Here is a 20,032-nt window from a genome sequence, read left to right as displayed (position 1 = left end):
CCTCCTCGTACCTCCACAGCTGTCCTTGAGAAATTGTCCAGCTTCACCATTCAGGTTCAGTCTCACTGGTTTCAACCAAAGACCTCTAAAAACTCGCCGTGCTCAACGCAGGCAGCCAGATGTTGGTGGACGTCAGACCCAGAGCTTAAAGACCATGAATGTTCAGCTTTCAGCGGCAGCTTTTCCATTTCTGTCACTGTTGTGTAATTTTATGTCACATTTCGGTTTGTTTGGGATGTGGAGCTGTGCGATGAGTGATATTACTGAACACTTTGCTGCTGAGCAGTAGGTAGATTACGATAATAACTTAAATGACTCATATTTTAGTCTATTTCTTTTTTTTTTGTTTTGTTTTTTTCCAGCTGTGCTCAGTGCTCGGGCCGTTGTGTGTAGAAGCAGCATTATGTGTAATCATCAGCCATTCTCCTGTGTTGCTCCCTTTTTCTTCGTTTGTCGGAGCGGGTGTTACGGTAAATACTGAACTGTCTTTCTGGTAAACTGTCAAATGGAAAAAAGAAAAATGCATCATTAGCCGTTTCTCTTAAACAGATGTAAATTAGCTTCTTTAAGTTTTGATAGTTACGTTATTACACCGCTGTTTAACAGGAGTGCGGTTTTGATTGCCTTCGATGCAGCGGTACAGCGAACAGGGTGAATTTCTTTAGGTTTTAAAGCTTTGAGTAAACAAGGGCAAGTTGCCTTGATTGACTCGTGGTGAGTGCACGTTCTTCTTTTGGCCTCCGCAAACAATCAACCCATTCGTTTTGGATTAGCTGGAAGTTTAAGGTGGAGTTGGTCTGACCCACCACAGGTCACAGTAAAGAAAATAATGCATCAATGGGCTGTGCTGGGAAACTAATATAAATGAATGATTTAATAGTTAATATCATATTAAATGCTATAATTCAAGCATAGTGTATAATTTTTCAGCATTGTAACTCTCGCAAATGAATCAGCACTGTTTTCTTCCATTTCATGAGTCCTTTGGGTCCCATTAAATTTAATTCCTCTTATCTGAAATAAATAAATTTTACCAGGCTCTCTGCATGATTTGAATATCTTTGTCGATTTTTGCCTGAATGACGGAAACAAATGACCTTGTTTCTATGGACATGTGTTGATATTTTCAACAAAGATGAAATACATTCAATCATTTACTTAATGCAGCTGCTGGATTAGTAGATATTTTATTATTTGTATCTCCTCCTGAAGCCATTAGTACGACTGATGTAGCCTGCAGCATTCCCTCCAAATCTGCATAATTCTGGTAATGAAATTCACAGCGAATGTAATTTTGGGGGGCTTCAGCAGCGTTTGAGCTCAGTCTTGTTTCTAACCTCTCTGTGTTTATGTGAGTTAAACCTGTCAGTTTAAAGATGAAGAGATTTTTAAACGCTGCTGTGATCTCTTCATTTGGTTGATGTCTGTCTCCCACTCAGCCACCCACATCGCCGCTCAGTGTGATGAGCCTCGGTGAGAAGGACGATTGTTCTCTCCTTTCAGAGGCAGCAGTCAGGATGCTGTTTGCAGTGCACAGGCACTAAAGTAATAATAAAGTCCATGACAGATCTGATGCTGGGAGGTCTTTTGGCACTACAGGAAAGAAAATCTTGGATTTTGTCTTACTCCTACAAATCAATGAAGTCCAACCCATAATAGGTCATTTTGAGGTTACAGCGTGTGTTTGGTGTGTTCTATGCTTAAAGAAAAAGATTTTGCTGAAACAGCCTGACCACACAAATCCAAACAGACATCCTTGAGACCTCTCACCCATTTCAGATCCAGACCTCTTTGAAATGCTAGTTAATCAAGACAGGAGATGTGTTCATGGGTGAATCGAGAAATATGAGCACTTTATATCTGCGATGTCCTGAGCCGCTCTCCTGACTGAAATGGGAGAGGCACGTTGTGCAGATTAAAATCATTTCTTCACCGTATCTGGCCATGTTTTTCCCTGACAGCAAGTAAATATTGTGACAGTCCTTCTCCTTTAATACATTCCAGCTCTGTAGTGAAGAACTGGGTTCATGAATAAGAGAGAAAATTGTGTGTGAAATGTGAATGTGAAAAATGGTTTCAATGCAGCTCTGAGTGACTGAGTTCAGAAAAATAAACGCTCAGGTTTAATTATCATAAACTAAAAAGAGTGAGCAGACAATTCAGATAACAGCTCGTCAGTTTTAGTTGGTGCTGAAAATGCCATAAATGGATGGGATGAGTCTTCACAGCTGTCACTACTTTGATACCACAAGTGCTGTAATGTCAGTCTGCTCGGCTGGAGATTATTCACTCTGTTCCCTCCTCAGCAGAGCCGGCTGTCTTTATTTTTGTCAGACTTAAAAATAAACTCATAGATTAAGCATTCTAATATGTACCTTACATTGTTTATATCAGTAAAATGAAGGTTTGGTTTTATTATGGCCGGACAACGCCCCTTAGGATTAGGTGAAAATAAAAATAAGGATATATTCATGGTATTCATGGTTAGATGGATAAATACTTATCAGGGCAGCTTGAACACACAAAACACAACACCACACAAAAAAAGTAAATAAAAGCCTTGGTATGCATGGTGAAAAAAAAAAAAGAATGATTAAATTCATGAAATTAATTATTCATATATTATAAAGACTAACATGTTTTTTTTTATACAGGTCCAATATTAGAGTTACATTACAATAAAAACACTTTTAATATCTAGTAATAAATTCATACAGTTTCTGCTGACGGTACATCTTAAATAATGTTAAATCAGTTTATATAAATAAAGTGCATTCACTGACTGAATGGGGTATTTGAAGCGGTGCTGTTGGGGAGGGGGGGGGCTCCAGGCCATATGCTGGTCTGGAGCCTGTGCTGTTAATTGCGTGTCAAAACAATGCTAACTAAACCAGGAGAGGAGAGCTCCTGCCATGTCCTCACCTTCAGGGTATTAGTTAGCACAGTACTCTGCTCTGCATTTCAATAAATCAATTAACAAGTCGGGCCACAGGCAGCTTTAGAACAGATACTGGCTCCTTTTGAATAATTCAGTACTTGTTGTATATGTCACAGCCTGAACATAAACCGAATTTAGTGTAGAGAGAGAAAAAGTTTTGTTTTATTTTATCTTTAAAGCTGATGTTGCCGCAGATTCTTCACCAAGATCATTCTGTTGTTTATTTAATTAGACAAGTTAAAAGTTTGAGAGTGACAGTTTGACATAATTACAGTTGGAATGGGACACTCAGCGTTTAGGGGAATAAACAGCAACCCTTTAATGCTTCCTTCATATCGGACCTTCAAGCTGTCTTCAAAGTGTGGATGTGGTAGAGAAGCTGCAGTGCAAAATGGATCTTTGATGGGAATGCATAATTTGGCCACGCCCAAGAGTTTCCATTTTCAGCCCGTCCTGCGGTGCTGTAAAAGGAAGGCAGACACTTCTTATTAAATAGACTTTCCTCCCATTCTCATGTTCCACTTCTCAATTTTTCGGACAAGCGTTGTTCTCTTTCTCAGGCTGAATGTCCTCACCACAGGGGGAACAACCAGCAGCTGTCCGAGTCCTGCTCTGCTGGACCATGATGTGAATATGAAACGATCTGCAGTCCTGACAAAATGTCAGGGCGAAGGAACGGCCTCACACTGAGGAAGGAAAAGCGTCAGGGCAGGCAGCGTTCAGCTCAACGGCAACTCAAAAATTCTCATTATCGTCACCAAAGGATTCATTGACGATTAAAGTCGTTGAAACTTGAACATCAGCTTTTAAATTCCCGAATGTCAGAAAGGATCAGCTCATCAGATGATCAATGGCAAAATTACTTTTTTGCAAGTTGATTCATCAATTAATTGATTTCCTGAACTTTCAGTTTCCTGCTCCCAAAATCATTATTCATGGAGTTTTGGCCATAAATTAAAAGTTATTTGGAAACATCACAATTTTCCAGTCAAAAGGATACGTTTTGAAAACATGAACAGATTAATTGGTTTGTTTCCTGACAGAGATTAATTAAAGTAAAAAAAAAAAAAAAAAATTCATGATTTTAACGTTGCTACAACAATCCACAAACACTGTTTTTATATTTCTGCAGCTACTTTGGGTCAAACTGGATGTAGAAGTTGTGCAGATTAGTTGAATGGACGTCGACGGGCTCTGCATGAGGACGACTTTTAGTTCGCTGGAGCAACAACAGCAACAACAACAACAACAACAACAACAACAACAAAAACAAGCTCCAAATTGCTGGAAGCTCATTATCCTGCCGGCTGCGACGTGCTCTGAATGGATAAATCAGCACTGAACTCGGGCTCTGAAGTGCAGGACCTCCTGTCCGCCGCTGTTTGTTGAGGTGATGGATGGAGCTCATCAGTATTCAGGGTCTTCACCGCAGACACTTTGTTTTTCAGCGTAACAGTAGAGAAGCGGACAATGCAGGTGGACGAGCTGCGGCCTCCCTCTCCAAGTGTTAGTCCACCTATCAGGTGATTCATTGTGCCCGACTGTGCCAAGGACCCGACACTCCTCAGATTTTTATTTATTTACGCTGCTGTCAAAGTCACAGTTTAGTCACCTGGACTCATGAAACTGGACGGCCTGCAGGAGAGAGGTCGGACTCTTCGAACGCTGAATCCTCAGGTAGCAGAGAGGATTAAACATTCGTTTGATGGGAGGATATTTTATTGAGAGAAAAAGGCATTATCGTATTACTCAGATGTCAGTTGTCAGAAGGCTTCCCTTTCATTTCTTCACCTGGGCAGGAATCAGGAATGGGACGACTCTGTGAACTTCTTATTGGTTGTGAGTGATGCCGCTGATGCATAAATGTTTCTTCTTTTATCGCGGACGCTTCGGATTTAAATGCCATGAGAGGAGTCTTTTACAGTGAATTTGGCTCCGACAGAAAGAGGCAGGAGGTGCGGGGCTTTATTATTCAGGATAGCTCTCTCAGCCGGGGTCAGCGTTGAGGTCCAGTGGCTGCAGAGTCCAACAGGTATTCAACATTTAGCTCCATTTTCCTCCGAGCTGTCTGTGTTTGTGCTCCGCTGGTCACACAGACGGCGACGTCCACTCTTAAATGCCAACTCTCAGCTGAGGGAAAGCGGCCCGACGTTTTTAATCTGCGGCTCCTTTCTCTCTCTCTCTCTGATTGGAGTGTTACCTCGCGCCGCTCTCACCACACATTATCTCCTCAGGGATTAAAGCACTCAACGCTGGAGAGCCGTACCTCTTATTTCACCTCTTCAGACGGCTGTAATTCACCTGCTTTTCACGCAGGATGAGGACTCCCCCACCACCCACAGTAACAAGTGTCGGTCAGGCCGAAGCCAGCGGGGATAACTGCGGAGGACTGACTGACATGTTAAAAGCAGATCATTTCACTTCAGATGTCGCCCGGTGTCAGCTGGGATCGGGTTCAGCCCCCCGTGGAGCACCAAATGGAGGATAAACCTCAACAAAGTTGTCCTTTAAACCCAAATTAACACCCCCCCCCCCCCTTTTTTTTTTAAACCAAAGCTAATGAAACTCTTACTGTAGCACGTCCACACAGTGGGAGACTGAATCTGTGCAACCCAAACTGCTGTTGTCAAACTGTGCAGGAGTTTAGACAGGAAAGCTGTTTTTGTTTAATCCCTTGAATATATTTTCTTTCTAACTGAAGTGGCTGTGTGTTGGACGCCACATTCTGATGATGTTGAAATATTTATTCTCTCCAGCCGTGGATTTCCTCTTTTCCTTTGCTTTAGTTAGCACACTAACCAACTCGCCCTGATCTCATCTCATCATATTATTTTGTGCTGATGTGTCCAGTTCAGTCTGAAAGGATGACGTGTGCGTCTGGCTCGTGGAAAGAGTCGTAACCTCTTCACCTTTAAACTCTGAAGGGCTAAACAAGCAGCTGATCCCGGGAAGAAGTGAGCAGAGGAAATTTCACACAGCCTTTATGTTGTTGCCTAAACAAAGTCCCATCATCCAAAATACAGATTTCTAGTCTGCTAATCGTCACATCAATAACAATCTTTGGTTTTTAACATCAACCCAATTTTATGTCTGTCAATAGAGTCGGTCGGTGCAGCTTCTTCCTGCTTCCTTGAATCTGTTTAGAGAGAGACTGGATTATGTTCCTCTCTAGCTTTATGTACCGCAGCTCACCTTTTTGCTATTAAATAGTTCAGTTCTGTCGTTCACTCGCTTTAGTGAAAAACAACATGGCGGGGAAAAAAAAGTGAAGTCATCTGGCCGCAGAGGAAACTGAGAGGCAGATGAAGACCTCGTGATGTTGAGGTGAAGTGCACTAATGTTGACAGAGTAATCGAAGCCAGAGCTGTGGGCCGGGATGGGCCGCGGTGTGAATCATAGTAATTGGCTGTTGTCTTAGCGCTGGAGAACAACATCCATTAACGGAGAGGCTTCAGATGGAGGCGGCGTTAGTTTGGCTGTAGCTCACAGTCTGGAGCTCCAGAGGAGACCGATGCTCATGAGTCCGTGTGTTCAGACCTCAGAACATCCAGTTCTACTGTTTCTAATGTCACATGTCTTTTCTTGGTTCAACAACAGCAAAGACACATTATCGACGGCATATTTATGCTCTCTTGATGGGGACACTAATTAAAACACACTCAATTACTGTTAATTATTGTAGCGTGTAAAATATATAGATGATCGGCCGTAAACCATCAAAGTGTGTTAACAGGCAGGTTTCTCCTTCTCCATCAGTATCCAACCTGCAATGAGCCAGTCAGGACGCCATTCATCTCCTCAACATTCATTTATCCATCCATCCAGGCTGAATTACACCTTTCATTCATCCCACTGCACATTATTACGCTCTTCATTCATCTAATATGCTGCCTTTGCAGCTGAAAGACTAGATTCCACTTTGGGGAGCATTAAGATTCGTTCTCAGTGAGAACAAACCTCAGTTTTGATACTCGTTACGGGAAAGTTTCAGATTTAGCCGCATCTCTCAGAATAAGTCCTGTTTTTTGTTTTTTGTTTGTCACTCTGTTTTGTCCTCGGTCTGATTTGTTTTTTTTTTTTTTTTGGACCTCTCCTGTTTGAACCGTCAGCTCTGGTTGTTGTGCAGGAATCATGTTGTTGTGACACCCCAATTCATACTGGATGAGATTTCTAACAGGATAAAATGCGAAAGTGATGATTTACTGTGTCCCGAGGATCTGTTGTGTGCAGACGTAGTCCTTCGGCGGTCTGGTCTTTGCTTTCTCTTTGCTCTGCTCAGCCTCATCCTGACTGTCGCGCAGCTTTCATTCACAAAAACAAAGCTCATGGTTTAAGATGTTGTGGCTTTTGAAGAAGTCTCTTCAAATGTAGCCCTAAGTTTGGAAACAGCAGTTTTACATCTAAACCTTATTCAGTGCTGTGACTCAGATACTCCTTTTATATTTTGGACAAAAACTGTTCCGACAGTGCATTGGAGAGAAATCGCCTCCCTCCCGACCTGCTGCTGGGAACTTCTTCCCGCTCAATGAAACACCAGAAAATAAAGTGTAAAGTCTGTTTTCACTCGGCTTTCACTTTCAACCTGCAGCTCAATGATGCAACTCCACTTCCCCACTAAATTTTGTTTAGTGCGGCCAAAAGAAACGCAACACTCCCACCAAATAACATCTGGTGTGCTGCTTTTGTCAACCTCTGAGCGTTGCATCACTTGTTCTGCAGTACTTCTGTTCAACCGTGGCAACTTTTTCCGAGCTTTTAGCCTCTTTTCACATTCAACTGCGTGAGGTTTATCCTAAATGCCGACGTGTGTGGATTCTTTTATCACCATATCAACTAAATATTTAGTTTCATCTCTAAAATGCGAAAAGGGAACGATGGAAAGAGCTGAAATATGAATTATTGATGGTCCATTTTGAATAATTAATGCTAACATGTAAGTAACCATGGAGAGGGAAGTGTGGGGTATTTCTGAGAGCTGGGCAAAGTTACCACAACATGCTGTTAGTGTAGATGAAAACTTTAGAAAATTTCCATAATCTCAACTTTACTGCAACTTATTTGGAGCACAGACAACAACACACACACACCCTTTGGCTGCCCCACGTGATATTTAAATGTTTTTACCGTCTAAAGCTGAATTTCCTTACATTTTTACTTCCCATCTTATTTGGTATTCACAAAGTGCTGCTCTCTAACCATGTGTGTTGTGTTTTCTGCTCTGTGATTGGTTGACAGAGGTGTGCGACAGCCCGCTGGTGTCCAATCTGCCGCCGTCGTCCTTCAGGAGCTCCTCCCAGCTGTCCAGCAGCCACGCGCCGGGCTTCGCCAAACTCAACAGGAGAGAAGGTGAGGAAGAGTCTGACTGACAGTTTGGATCGGACCTTCACATTTATTTGGGCAGAGAGGAAGTTACGGCACAAAATGAACAAAAGATGTTTCTTCAGGATTACTGATAAGTGGAGTTATCATAATAATTTAGAATTACAGCAGACTGCATTGGAGGTTTTCAGCGTATATTGTGGCTTTTTACTAGAGTGCAGAGAAACAACATATTTCCGCTGACGTTATTAATTGTGCTGAAAAGCTATGCTTGTTGCAAATTAAATATGCATTTAAAAGGTACTCAGCAATCACCAGGGTTTGTTTGTTTGTTTTTTTTTACCACCTTTAATGGCTCTGCTCTGGCAGGAGCCAGAGATGTTGTGGTTTCTGTTTGTCTTATTTATTTAAAGTGGCCTCGGCTGAATTCCTCGGTATTCGGCACATACGTTAACTTGGTGTCAAGGTTAAACTGGTTTGAATTTGGCACGTAGTTGAGACTTCAGAATTTCCTGCTGCAAGTATAATAACAATGAGACACAAATATTTATGTGGTTATTCAAATGGTCAAATAGGTCAAACATCATTGTGACAAATCATTTTCGGCAAAAACGCATCTGGCCTTTATTCAGCGCTGTAACTCAGGAAGGGCAGATTGTGACTGTATCTCCTGCAAGTCAGCCGTTGGATGGAGGCAAACATCCAGAAGCAGCGATTCAGCTATAAACAAAGCACAGTATTTAGCCTGGCAGCATCAAGCCTGCAGGAACTGTTGCCATTCTTTTAGACAATAATGCAAGCAGTGGATCATAGGAAGTCTCATTTCTGGGAGAGTTGACGATCCAAAAGAGAGAGCCAGGAGCAGCTTCTTTGGTCTATAGTGGTGCTGTTCCACACGGTGGGAGACCCAGCAGGGAGTCCTGCAGCGGGAGTTAACGTGACTGAAAGGTTGGTTGTGGAGTTTCCTGGAGGAAACAGGCTCCTCTGCTCTGCTGTGAGGGTGAGACGGGTTTATTCCAGATCTGAATGATTTTCACCAACTGGGACGCTAATGGCAGCCGGAGCGGCAGCACATGGCTCATTTAATCAATTAAGGCTGCTTAAAATTCATTAACATCATCGCACAGCTTTCTGCATCACCATGTCTGTGCTGTTGTGCTGTTCAAAGCCACAGATGTTAGTAAACTGCATGTTCAGGCTTCCGCTGAGTAATAATAATTATGTCAGGATGAGTAAATGCAGGGTTTGGGAGTGTGGGTGTAATGAATGACCAGCCGACTGCGGTCAGCATCATCATCGCTCTGTCACTGTGTTTTTTTGTTTTTGTTTGTTTGTTTGTTTGTTTGTTTTTTTTAAAGCCAGCTCCGGCTGTCGGCAGATTAGGAGAGCTCGCTGTGTCACGATCCTTCTCTGACTGTATCTACCCGGAGCGGCCCACACAATCCCAGCTGTTTGCTGAGGAAATCGATGAATAAATGAATGTCTCCATCTCGTTTCCATCTCCTGTTGCTGCTGCAGCAGCTAACAACAATCTGTCTCAGAGGAGCAGCTTCGCTTTCTCTTCATTTACTCCCTAAATGAACAGATTAGCAGAGCCCTGCAATATCACCTACAAGATAAATGCAGGTACTTTGTGTGTGGGCCTCCTAGTCCTTCTGTCATAACAGCGGACAATACTTACATGCATGAGATGAATCTTTTGTCTATTTATTTTTACTGTCTGCCTCTCTGTAGGTCTGTATCGCCTCACTTGTGTTGGCTTTTCACACATTAAACTTGAAGTATGAAGAATTGTATCTATTGCATTTACAGGACAGCAACATATTGTGTATTGAAGGCAGCCAGTCAACATTTGTGTCATATAGAAGGACGAAGTATTTAACAGATACGGTGACCTTTAGGAAAAAGTTTAACATCGTAACCATGCCGACCAAGGTTTTGTATGCTTGTGGATGTGCGCAACATTTGAAAAGACTCACCTCGGGGTTTGTTCCGGAGAGGAAGTTTGAACATTTCTGCAGCTTCTCACAACATTAACAGGAAACATGACTGTGTGTTTCCTCTGAGAGGTTGTTGTGTGTAGACTGCATCTCCAAAAATTTGTGTGATGGTAAAGTGGGAAGTGGTGGCATTAAAATCGAAAAGATGGTCCTTCAAGAGATTCCTTGAAATAATGTGTGGTCAGGACAAAATACTTGAGACTGCAGCGCTGTAGAAGAATAAAACAGGTTTGTTTTGGACTGTGTGGAGAGTTTCAGCTATATTTTGACGTCAGGTCCCACTTCATCCTTTAATGACCCTCCACACCCATCGCAGCTCTTTCCTTCTTCTTCTCGCTGCACCGAAGCGGTCAGCTGATACTTTCAGGACATCGTGGTGACCCTTGACAACTGTAACAGATAAAGTTTTGAGCTAAAACATCCACTGATGACGACTTTGGAGGGAGGGAGAGAGAGAGCGAGCATGGGGGGGCGTGTTGCTACATGAAGTCGTTACAGTTATTAGTTTCTCTTCGTCCGCCGTTGCAGTTCCATCAGAATTAGTCTTCTTGCTAAACGTTAATAGCAGTGTCCATGTGTAAACGTTTCCTGTTCTCAGGCAGCGCAGTCATGCCCACCCAGTTATGCTTGAAAAGACTTCAGAATTATTGCGGCGCAGTAATCACTTTCCACATGAATCGAAGGTTTATAAGAAGAATTGCACTTTAATTGGATCTCGTTCTGGTTGTGTGTGAATGGATTGCCAAATAATCACGTATTGATTCATGTGCGCGTGTTCATCGTGCACTGTTGACTCCACCCAGGCCTGACATCATACTTGAAGCTGAAGTGGAAAAGTGTTGCACATCGGGAGGAGGAGGAGGCCGGTGTTCTGCTGCCCGCTGCAGAGTCGGGCCTATTAGGCTCTCTGTCCATCTGACATGTTATCAGGCTGCTGAAATTACCATCCAGCCTCGCTGCTATTCTCATTCAAATTACAAGCCTTCACTCCAGGCTGGTATAACAATTTCCCTGCAACACGTCCTTCTTCCCCTCTTTTCACCCTCCAGTCTGTGTGTAATAATTGCCCATTCACTTCTGAACTGTAAGAGCCCCCCTCCTCCTCTTCAGCAGGTCTGGTCTTTCCTTTCCCACTCAACTCTTCCTTTTATTCTTACGTCTCTCTCTTTGTACGTTCCTGTCTGTCCTCTGTACCTATCAGGTAAAAATATGGCTGCATTATTAATGATTCAGCCGTCCTTTTCTTCACTTCTCCGTCCATCTGCTCCTTACAGCCCATGGCGGTCTCATGTCAGGCTTGGTCTCCCTTCAACAAGCCGTGCAGCCTGGCCAGCTCTCCTCTGCCGCACTGCTCTAATAACAAAACAAATTGACGAGGTTTCAAGTGTCAGACTCCTTCCAGGTGGAGTAGATCACTGAAGTATGAAAGGCGAAGTAAGAGATGAACCCACAGCAGGTTAGTTTAGACTATAAAATCCATTAACGGTGACAAATTAAATGAAATGCACCTTTCTGAGTAGCGTACATGATGTATTTTAGTGGCCCGTAATGATCCAATAATTTTCTGAAAATTTATTGGAAATTCTGCAGGAACAAAGTTATAAAGGCCACAGGAAAGTATTTCATTTAAGTTGCTGAAATATTTTGATGCAATGCCGACCCTAGTTATCTTGAGGAATTTCAGATTTTACAGAAAAGCTGTACACATAATAAAATGGTCCACAGTGAATGCTCTCACTGGGCCGCTTGTTCAAGGTTCATTTACTGAACCTCACCAAATGCAAGATTTCTCACAATGCTAGGACCGTTTTATTTCAACTAAATGACTAATGACTCTGACCTTTTTATAATCTACATTCACTGGCCTAAAAAAAAAAGCATTTCATGAAGGTGAGAGGCATAAACTTAACTGTGAGTTGTTTTATTTATTTATTAATTTTAGCAGCCTGCAAATGTGGAATATGATGATGATGATACTAAAAAGATTACAAGAAAATGGCCACATTATTAAAAGGACAAGTTTGAACGTTATTGGAAATAATATGAGAGCAAAGCTCAAATAATCAAATTCACTTAAAGCTGAAATTACTTCTGAAATATAAATGAAGCGAGGTCGTCAGAAGTGGCTGCTCTATCGTGGTATTTTTTATATTTACCATCAACAGCCAACAACAACATGATAGTGGATTAATGGACGGACTGTGAAGGTGGACGTCGGCTCTGGGACTGAAAAGTGACCATCAGGGTCTGCAAAACACAAGAAGTCTCAGTTAACTTGTGAAAATTGTTGTCCACTCCGCATGGGATCTGCACATGTATGCCACTTTCTATTTACATTTCTGAAGTGATATTAGCAAGAAGGAAGAGCAACAAAACGCAAAGGCAGGAACGTGAGAAGGACAAAGAGCAGCTGGACCAGATTCAGATAATCAGATCAGACTCCTGCAGCACTCAGGGAGATGATGGAGCTGAAAACATGACTACTTCTCGTGACGCACAAATAATAACAATTATAATAATCAACATGTGGGGGCTGGTGACCTGCTCCAAAGCTGTAGTTGCATGAGATAAAGTAGGATTTAAAAATAAGAGAAGAGGGCGAGAAAAGCCTCTTAACTTCTGGGTGGAAAAATAAACAAAGTTGCATCATTCAGATTCTACACATGAATATTTTTGATGTTATGAATAACATAATAGCTGCTGGTATTCCCATTACAGCCTCTGCAGGTGTCTTGCCTGCAGCGTTACAAATCCTGCAACACTATTCATATCATAGTAAAGCTTATTTCCACCGCAGCCCATCCAGCATTTTACTGCCCGATCAGATGAGCGGACAAATCAATCGCAGAGACTGCTGTTAGGGCGTCTTAGCATCTAACTGAAAATGACTTCTAACATTTCAGCTGATTGCTGACCTTCAGCGTGATGATGCCGTCTGGGTGGTTGGCGCTGTCGCTTTTGCAGCTCGTGCAGTAAAAGTCACAGGTGAACAATACATTGAAAAGCTGGTTTAATTGACTAGAAATTGTAAATATTGAGCGGCACTATTTCCAAATCCTGAAGCCCGAAGCAGAGTCTGGCTTTGTAATTGGCTGGCAGCATGGCGATGTCAAACAGAGTCGCCATCATTAGCTGTAACGGCGTGTTGTCAGCAGATTTAGTTCCCTGATGGACACTGTGGGGGAGAGGAACCAGAGGGAGCCCTCTCTGATTTAAAGTGACAGCCGTGACAGAAAGCACTTCGTCCGTCAGCCGTCTGTTCAGCCTGTTTGAGCCTCACTGACGGGGCGGACACACTACATCACTATAATGCCTCTGAGCCTTTGAGCCATTTCCTCTGCTCTCCTGCTCCTTCTCTCCACAGTCTAATGTTCATGAGTAAAGGTCAGCGCTTCTGGTCTTTTCTGAGCCGCTGTCACTGCCCACGCCGGTTTTTCATTCATTCATCTTCTACCGCTTATCTGTTTTTCCGGGTTGTGAGGGGTGCTGGAGCCAATCCCAGCTCACATTGGGCGAGGGGCGGGGTCACCCCGGACAGGTCACCTGTCCGTCACAGGGCCAACACACAACAACCACTCACACTCACAGAGGACTTAGAGTCACCAGTGAACCCAAACAGGATGTCTTTGGACGGTGGGAGGAAACACGGAGACTCCACACAGAAAGGCCCCAGGCCGGGAACCGACCCCACGACCTTCTTGTTGTGGGGCAACAACGCTATGCCGCCATGCTGGCTGCACGCCAGTCAGTCAAGTGCTGATTAGCTTAGCTCCAGAAGCCGCAGGAGTGACACCGGCTCATTTTCTCCGCAGTGATTTTCTGCCTCTGTACAATTTTCAGATTCTGCTTTTTGATTGGTGAAGAAAAGACAGGAAACGCTGAATCCGATGGGACACACAGACTTCTCTTGTTCAGGGAAAAAGAGAGAATAGAAAGCCGCAGATGAGCAAAGATATGAAATCACGATGCCAAGAATGATTGTTACTAAGTATCATAAGTGTTTCTGCAGCAAATCAAAGAGATTCCAGTCAAGAAATGACAGATCTGCGAAATTGGATTTAGTCAAGTCTCCAGCCACATGCGATGCAAATGTTAACTGAATTACCAGAAAATGTGAATTTAATGGAGATTCAACAAGTTTTTTGTCATGTGCACAGTAAAACTCAGCATTTAATCCACACAATGAAATTGTTAGTCTCTCCTTCCACACCAGATCAGGTGGAACAGATAAGTGGAACAGGGAGGCTGTTTGCAATCGTGTGCAATGAGCAACATTCAGATAATAGATAATAAAATAGAGTAGAAAGACTAAAGGGCTATAAAATGTATAACAACATAACAACGGACTACACCAATAACTATAACTAAAGATGTCGCAGGTTTCCACTCTTTCCAGCCCGATCTCACTGATGTGTAGCGGAGCATGCAGCTCCGCCCTTCTCGTTGGGTCGATAATGATTTCTTTGGTTTTACTGGCACTGAAGGAGAGGTAATTATCCTGGCACCTCTCTCCTGTACGCCGCCTCGTCGCTACCAGTGATTTAAAAAAAAAAAAAAAAAAAAAAAAAAACTTGATCATGGTGTTGTTCTGGGAGCCAACAGAGTCCTACGTGAAGAGTGTGTACAGCAAAGACCTCCGAACGCAGAGCGCTTCATCTTCTTTTTTTTTTTTTTTGTGTACTTCCATGACACCACAACCTGTGAAATGAGAGTCAGCTCCTCCAAGTCAATGTGCAGCAGCGTACTGCTGGGAAACGATCCATTGTCCCTTTCTTTCGGGGACCTGAAAGCTGAGACAGACCGGTTGGTGGTACCTGAGACTCCCAGTGAAGACTACACTGCTTTCCAGTCGACCTCAGCTCTGAGAAATCTTTCCTCTCTTCCCGCCGTTTGCTGCCTGTCGGTCCCAAATGGAATTAACTGCTGTGCGGTTCTGAATGATGGGCCGAACGACTGACACAAAGACGAGCAGAAAGAAAAGCTTCCTGCAGCCAAAGTTATCTTACGACCTCTGTCCTCAACACCAAAGTCAAACGGCTGACTGCCGTTCCCTGGAAGCTTGCGATAAATTCAGTGTGTTGCTTCGTTTCAAAATGTTTGTGTCCTGCTGGGAAAAGCAAATGCTGACAACAGCATGACAACACGAGGACACGTGACATGTATACTGTTTGTTTTTTAATCATTTCCAGGAGCTTATCCACATCCAATGTTTGTGCGTCGCCTCTCTTTGTGTGTGTGAGTGTGTGCGCTCAGTGGGACATAGGTGAGCAGCCCTCTTCTTCAGCACCGTCCATCTGCTGTTTGAGCTCTGAGGCCTGACAAAGCACTTTCCCACGAGAGAGCGAGAATACAGCCCCCCCCCATCTATCTATCTGACAACGCACACATTTAATGACTAATCAGTCAGCTGACCCACATACGCCGTGGTGCAGCGAGGCAACACATGGCAATGCTAGACACCTATGTGAACAAGCCATCATATTTTCATTTTCTTTGCTCACTGATCTCAGAATACAAACAATCGATACGTTCCAATGCCGCTCTTTAGGGGTGATGTGTAACATGGGAACAGCAAAACCAATCAATAGATCAACCAACAGCCCCGCGGTAATGTCATATCTGCAGAGAGATGAAAAGGCTGCTGGATTCTCAACAACTGAGCGAAGCGCGGCACCGCAAACTCCTATTGATGTTTTGTGTTTGGGTAATATAATAAGGTGCCACACAACAATATTAAAGCAGCTCTGGTGAAACGGTTCGGCTCTGATGTCGAAGGAGATAGCTCAGATAGTTTTGTCACGAGGATGTCAGGACTCGCAAGCAGAAAAAAGAAATAAAGAATGAAATGACACAATAATGCAGCGATTCTGCCGTCACTGTCAGCCAGCAGCCTCGCAGGCAGCAGGGGGTCGAGCATTACTGTAGAAAACACGGCAGGAGATGATGGACTGTAAAAAAAAGGTAAATTGAAGGTTGAATTTAGTGGATTGCCATGAAATTGAGAAAATGACATTTGTGGTCACCAGAGGATGAATCCAATCCAATCTTCTGTTTTTGAGTGGAATATCTTGACAGATGTTAGATGGACTGAGATGACGCGTGCTAATGATGCACTAACATGCTAACACCAGCATCAAAAGCCAAAGCTGGATGTTCTGTTAAATTTAATAGTATCATTGTCTCATTCACACGTTTTGTGAATATATATTTATATATATGGGTGTACTGCGTTTCAGTGTGCAGTCCATTGCTGTGTAATGTGAATTTAGATTGCAGGTTAGATGTTGTGTTTTCGGTGCAGTGCGTGGCGCTCAGATAGAGGTAAAAGTCTGCCATCCCGTATATATCTGCTGAACACCACATACACACACACAAAAAATACATGTCTGAAGGCAAATGATAAAAAAGCCAGAGAAGTTGTAAAGGCTGCAGGTTTGGAAATTGGAAATGGCTTTCTTTTTTTATTTATTGCGATTTTATATTATCATTATTATTATTATTAAATGGACAAGTGAAATACAGCTCTATGTATCTGAAAAGACTGTTTTGTGTAACACAGCAGCAATCTGTGTGCCTCAGACTCTTTATATGTATATATATTAAAAAAAGTCTCCTGTAGAGTTTTGAAATTAAACCAACTCTGTATTTCAACAAGGAAAATACAGCGGTGTTTATCTATTGCACTGAAATCGATTTTTGTGAGTCACAGAAATCTGATTCATTCAGGTGCTGTTATAGAAAAATGTTAGTACAATGTGCAAATCATTACACACACACACACACACACACACACACAGGCTCACATTCACGCTGGTGACTCAAAAGCTCATTTTTCTCCACTTATTCGTTTTCTGTCTCTGCAGGAGCTGGAGGTTGGTCCCCTCTCACCTCAGACAGGTATCAGTGGTTGCAGGTCGATCTTGGCGAGCGGACCAAGATCACCGCCGTCGCCACCCAGGGCCGATACGGCAGCTCCGATTGGCTGACGTCGTACCTGCTGATGTTCAGCGACACCGGACACAACTGGAAACAGTACAGACAGGAGGACAGTATCGGGGTGAGTCACACTGCGGGGAATAAACTGCCAGTTGAAATGTCTCGATCATCAAACCCTGCTGTCTGTCTAAACACAATCCACTGTGAGACAACAACAGACGGTGCTGCCACAGGAAGTATAAAGAGGGCTGAAACAGTCCTGAAAAATAATTCACAGTCACGCATAATAACCAGAATGACAATTCAACATGAACTTATTTACAAGAAACGACACGATTTTATCTTTTTTTTTTTTTGCCAACGGTGTCTAGCTTTGTTTTAGGAGAACAACAAAATGCTCAACAACAGCAGAAATCCATGCAGGCTTTTGATTCCCAGTAAAAGGAAGCTTGGTTGGTTATATGACAGATTGTTCTTGAATTCATTCCAACAGTAGAAGACAGCAGCAAAATAAATAGAGGAGAACCATCTTGAGGGAATTGCACGTGAAGACCACTGAAGTTGGTTACAGCTGATTTTTGAGCAGTCGTATTTACAGAGGACCTGGTGTTTAGCAGCACTGATCTGCAGGGATCAGTTCAGCCTGTGGAGATAATCACAGCCATCGGAGGCCTTTGACTCCTCATTAATAATGGAAGGACGAACGAAAGAGCTCTGCTGACTGTGTGGACCGTCTGCCAAAACACTTGAGCTGCTGTTGATGGACGAGCAGCCGGATGATCGAGTCAATGAGGAAGAAGTCCGCTGCGTGTCAGGGAAAAAGAAAACATCTCTGATCTGATTTTAACTTCATCTTCACTGTTTCAATCATTCAGTTTCTTCTCTCTTCCAATAAAAAAACAGGCCACGCAACATCCACGGACACACGGTAGAAGCGGACAGATCCGCAGCAACGCCACATTTGTTCCAGCGTTTCAGACGGGGAGCTTTTGATTTCTGAGCTGAGCCGAGGCAATTTCCTCATCGAGGGAGAAATCCGGCTAATCTGAGTGCAGGGGATCGTCTCTGTCGGAGCAGAGAGCAGCTTGTCACGGCTTAAAAACATGTTGATCTGACACTCAACACAAACTCTGCACGATCCCACTCACATTTCAAAGTGTTTATGAAGTGCCACGCATTAGTCAGCCGGGCTTATAGACTCATCAGAGGGGAAAGTTTACTGCAGGAGCCGCTGGGCCTCCGCCGTCAGCTTACTGGGCTACACCTGTTTACTGTTTTTACCTCGAAAGCCTCTTCCTTTGAAAATCTGCCCGGAAAAACTGTATCAGTAAAACTTTTTTATTATTTATGATTTACACTCAGTCGTTACATCCTGACCAGGACCATCAAACGAGCGCACATTACCCCACAAACACACCACTTTGCCACAAGTGTCTCTTTTCATCATGTGAAGAGATCCAGCTTCACTCACTTCCAGAGGAATTAATACGTTAATTATGTGTCCGAGCTTTTGTTCAGCCGCGTGAGAGTCGGTTAACCTGCAACCTTCAAAGGAGGGAGGCGATGAGGAAAGACGGACGGATGGCAGAGATGTGAGAGTAGCACAGAGACATACCCATCAGTTTAATCTTATTTATTGCACATTACTATTCAACATTGCATGGAAGAGGCTTGGACTACACAGTCTAACTATAGAAGGACCTGTAGATGGTTCAGGCAGACGTTCATGGTCCCCAGAGGATGATGGGCGTTACCTTTGTTTTCCCTTTTGTGCCAAAAACGAGTTCGACATTTGTAGCTGGAATATCTTCGAGCTGTGAAAACGACGAGCATCCTGCCCTCTCTATCTTTTTTTTTTTTTTAACTCCTGGGCCGCTTTAAAAGCTCAATCCTTGGAACAGAACACTTCCCCTCGTACCAATACAAAGGCCGGATAATGACTCCTTGGAGCACTTTTTGTTTTAATGATAGCAACCAAATGTTCAGGGCTGAGCTGAAAACGGGAGGCTCTGTGTTCCTCTCTGTTTGATGGGGGGCGATCGCGTTGTTATTTTCCATCTGTTCCTGAATTTGTAATTTACCTTTTTCTACCCAGCCATCCGTGTTGTTGTTGCCGTGATGTTTTTAGTAAGCATTCGGACTGAGATAACAAAAACACAGTATAAGTTAGTCCATCCAGGCACAAAGTAAGAGATCCTCTCAGTGGCTCATCCTAATAACAGGAAAAATTTAAATCCTTGGACTGAAGAGGAGAGTGGGAAGAAACAGTTTGTCTCTTTTCAACGCAGTCAAAGTGTCTTTTTTTTGTGCGTTTTCAGTCTTTTCCAGGTAACAGCAACGCCGACAGCGTGGTTCAGTACAAACTGCAGCAGCCAGCCATCGCTCGCTTCCTCCGCCTCCTCCCTCTGGACTGGAACCCCAGCGGGCGGATCGGACTCCGGCTGGAGACGTACGGGTGTCCTTATAGTGAGTCTGTCGATCGCTGAAGGAGACAGCTGGAATCTTCCTGCTTTGGTTGAATTGAACACAAATTGACCAAATAGAATAAATATCAAATGTGAGGCTTCTCTTGACCGCCACGCAAACAACAAACCTTTGCACATGTGAACGACACTGTTTTGTGGAATAATGCAACTCTGTGTCGTTTTGGAAATTTAAGTTGGTTTTACTGATGTTTTAGGATTCACAATGTTCACAGTCAGGAACTTTAGGAAGTCTTTACACACACACACACACACACACACACACACACACACACACACACACACACACACACACACACACACACACACACACACACACACACACATGCACACACACACTCACACTGCTCACCTCC

At 43.3% G+C, this 20,032-nt stretch overlaps 1 protein-coding gene across 1 annotated transcript in view; it reads left to right on the top strand.

Annotated features, from left to right (window-relative positions):
• LOC115057166 (contactin-associated protein-like 4) overlaps window positions 1-20,032 on the top strand; it is a 66,307-nt gene that overhangs the window by 10,119 nt on the left and 36,156 nt on the right. Inside the window, exons 2-4 of the mRNA XM_029524060.1 lie at window positions 8,174-8,284; window positions 17,121-17,314; window positions 19,512-19,659. Coding sequence (XP_029379920.1) covers window positions 8,174-8,284; window positions 17,121-17,314; window positions 19,512-19,659 — 453 coding nt within the window. The remainder of the gene's footprint in view (window positions 1-8,173; window positions 8,285-17,120; window positions 17,315-19,511; window positions 19,660-20,032) is intronic.

The sequence above is a fragment of the Echeneis naucrates genome, chromosome 17, assembly GCF_900963305.1.
Source record: "Echeneis naucrates chromosome 17, fEcheNa1.1, whole genome shotgun sequence".
Classification (NCBI taxonomy): domain Eukaryota; kingdom Metazoa; phylum Chordata; class Actinopteri; order Carangiformes; family Echeneidae; genus Echeneis; species Echeneis naucrates.
The sequence above is the reverse complement of the archived record's forward strand: the minus strand, read 5'-3'. Positions and strand labels throughout refer to the sequence as shown.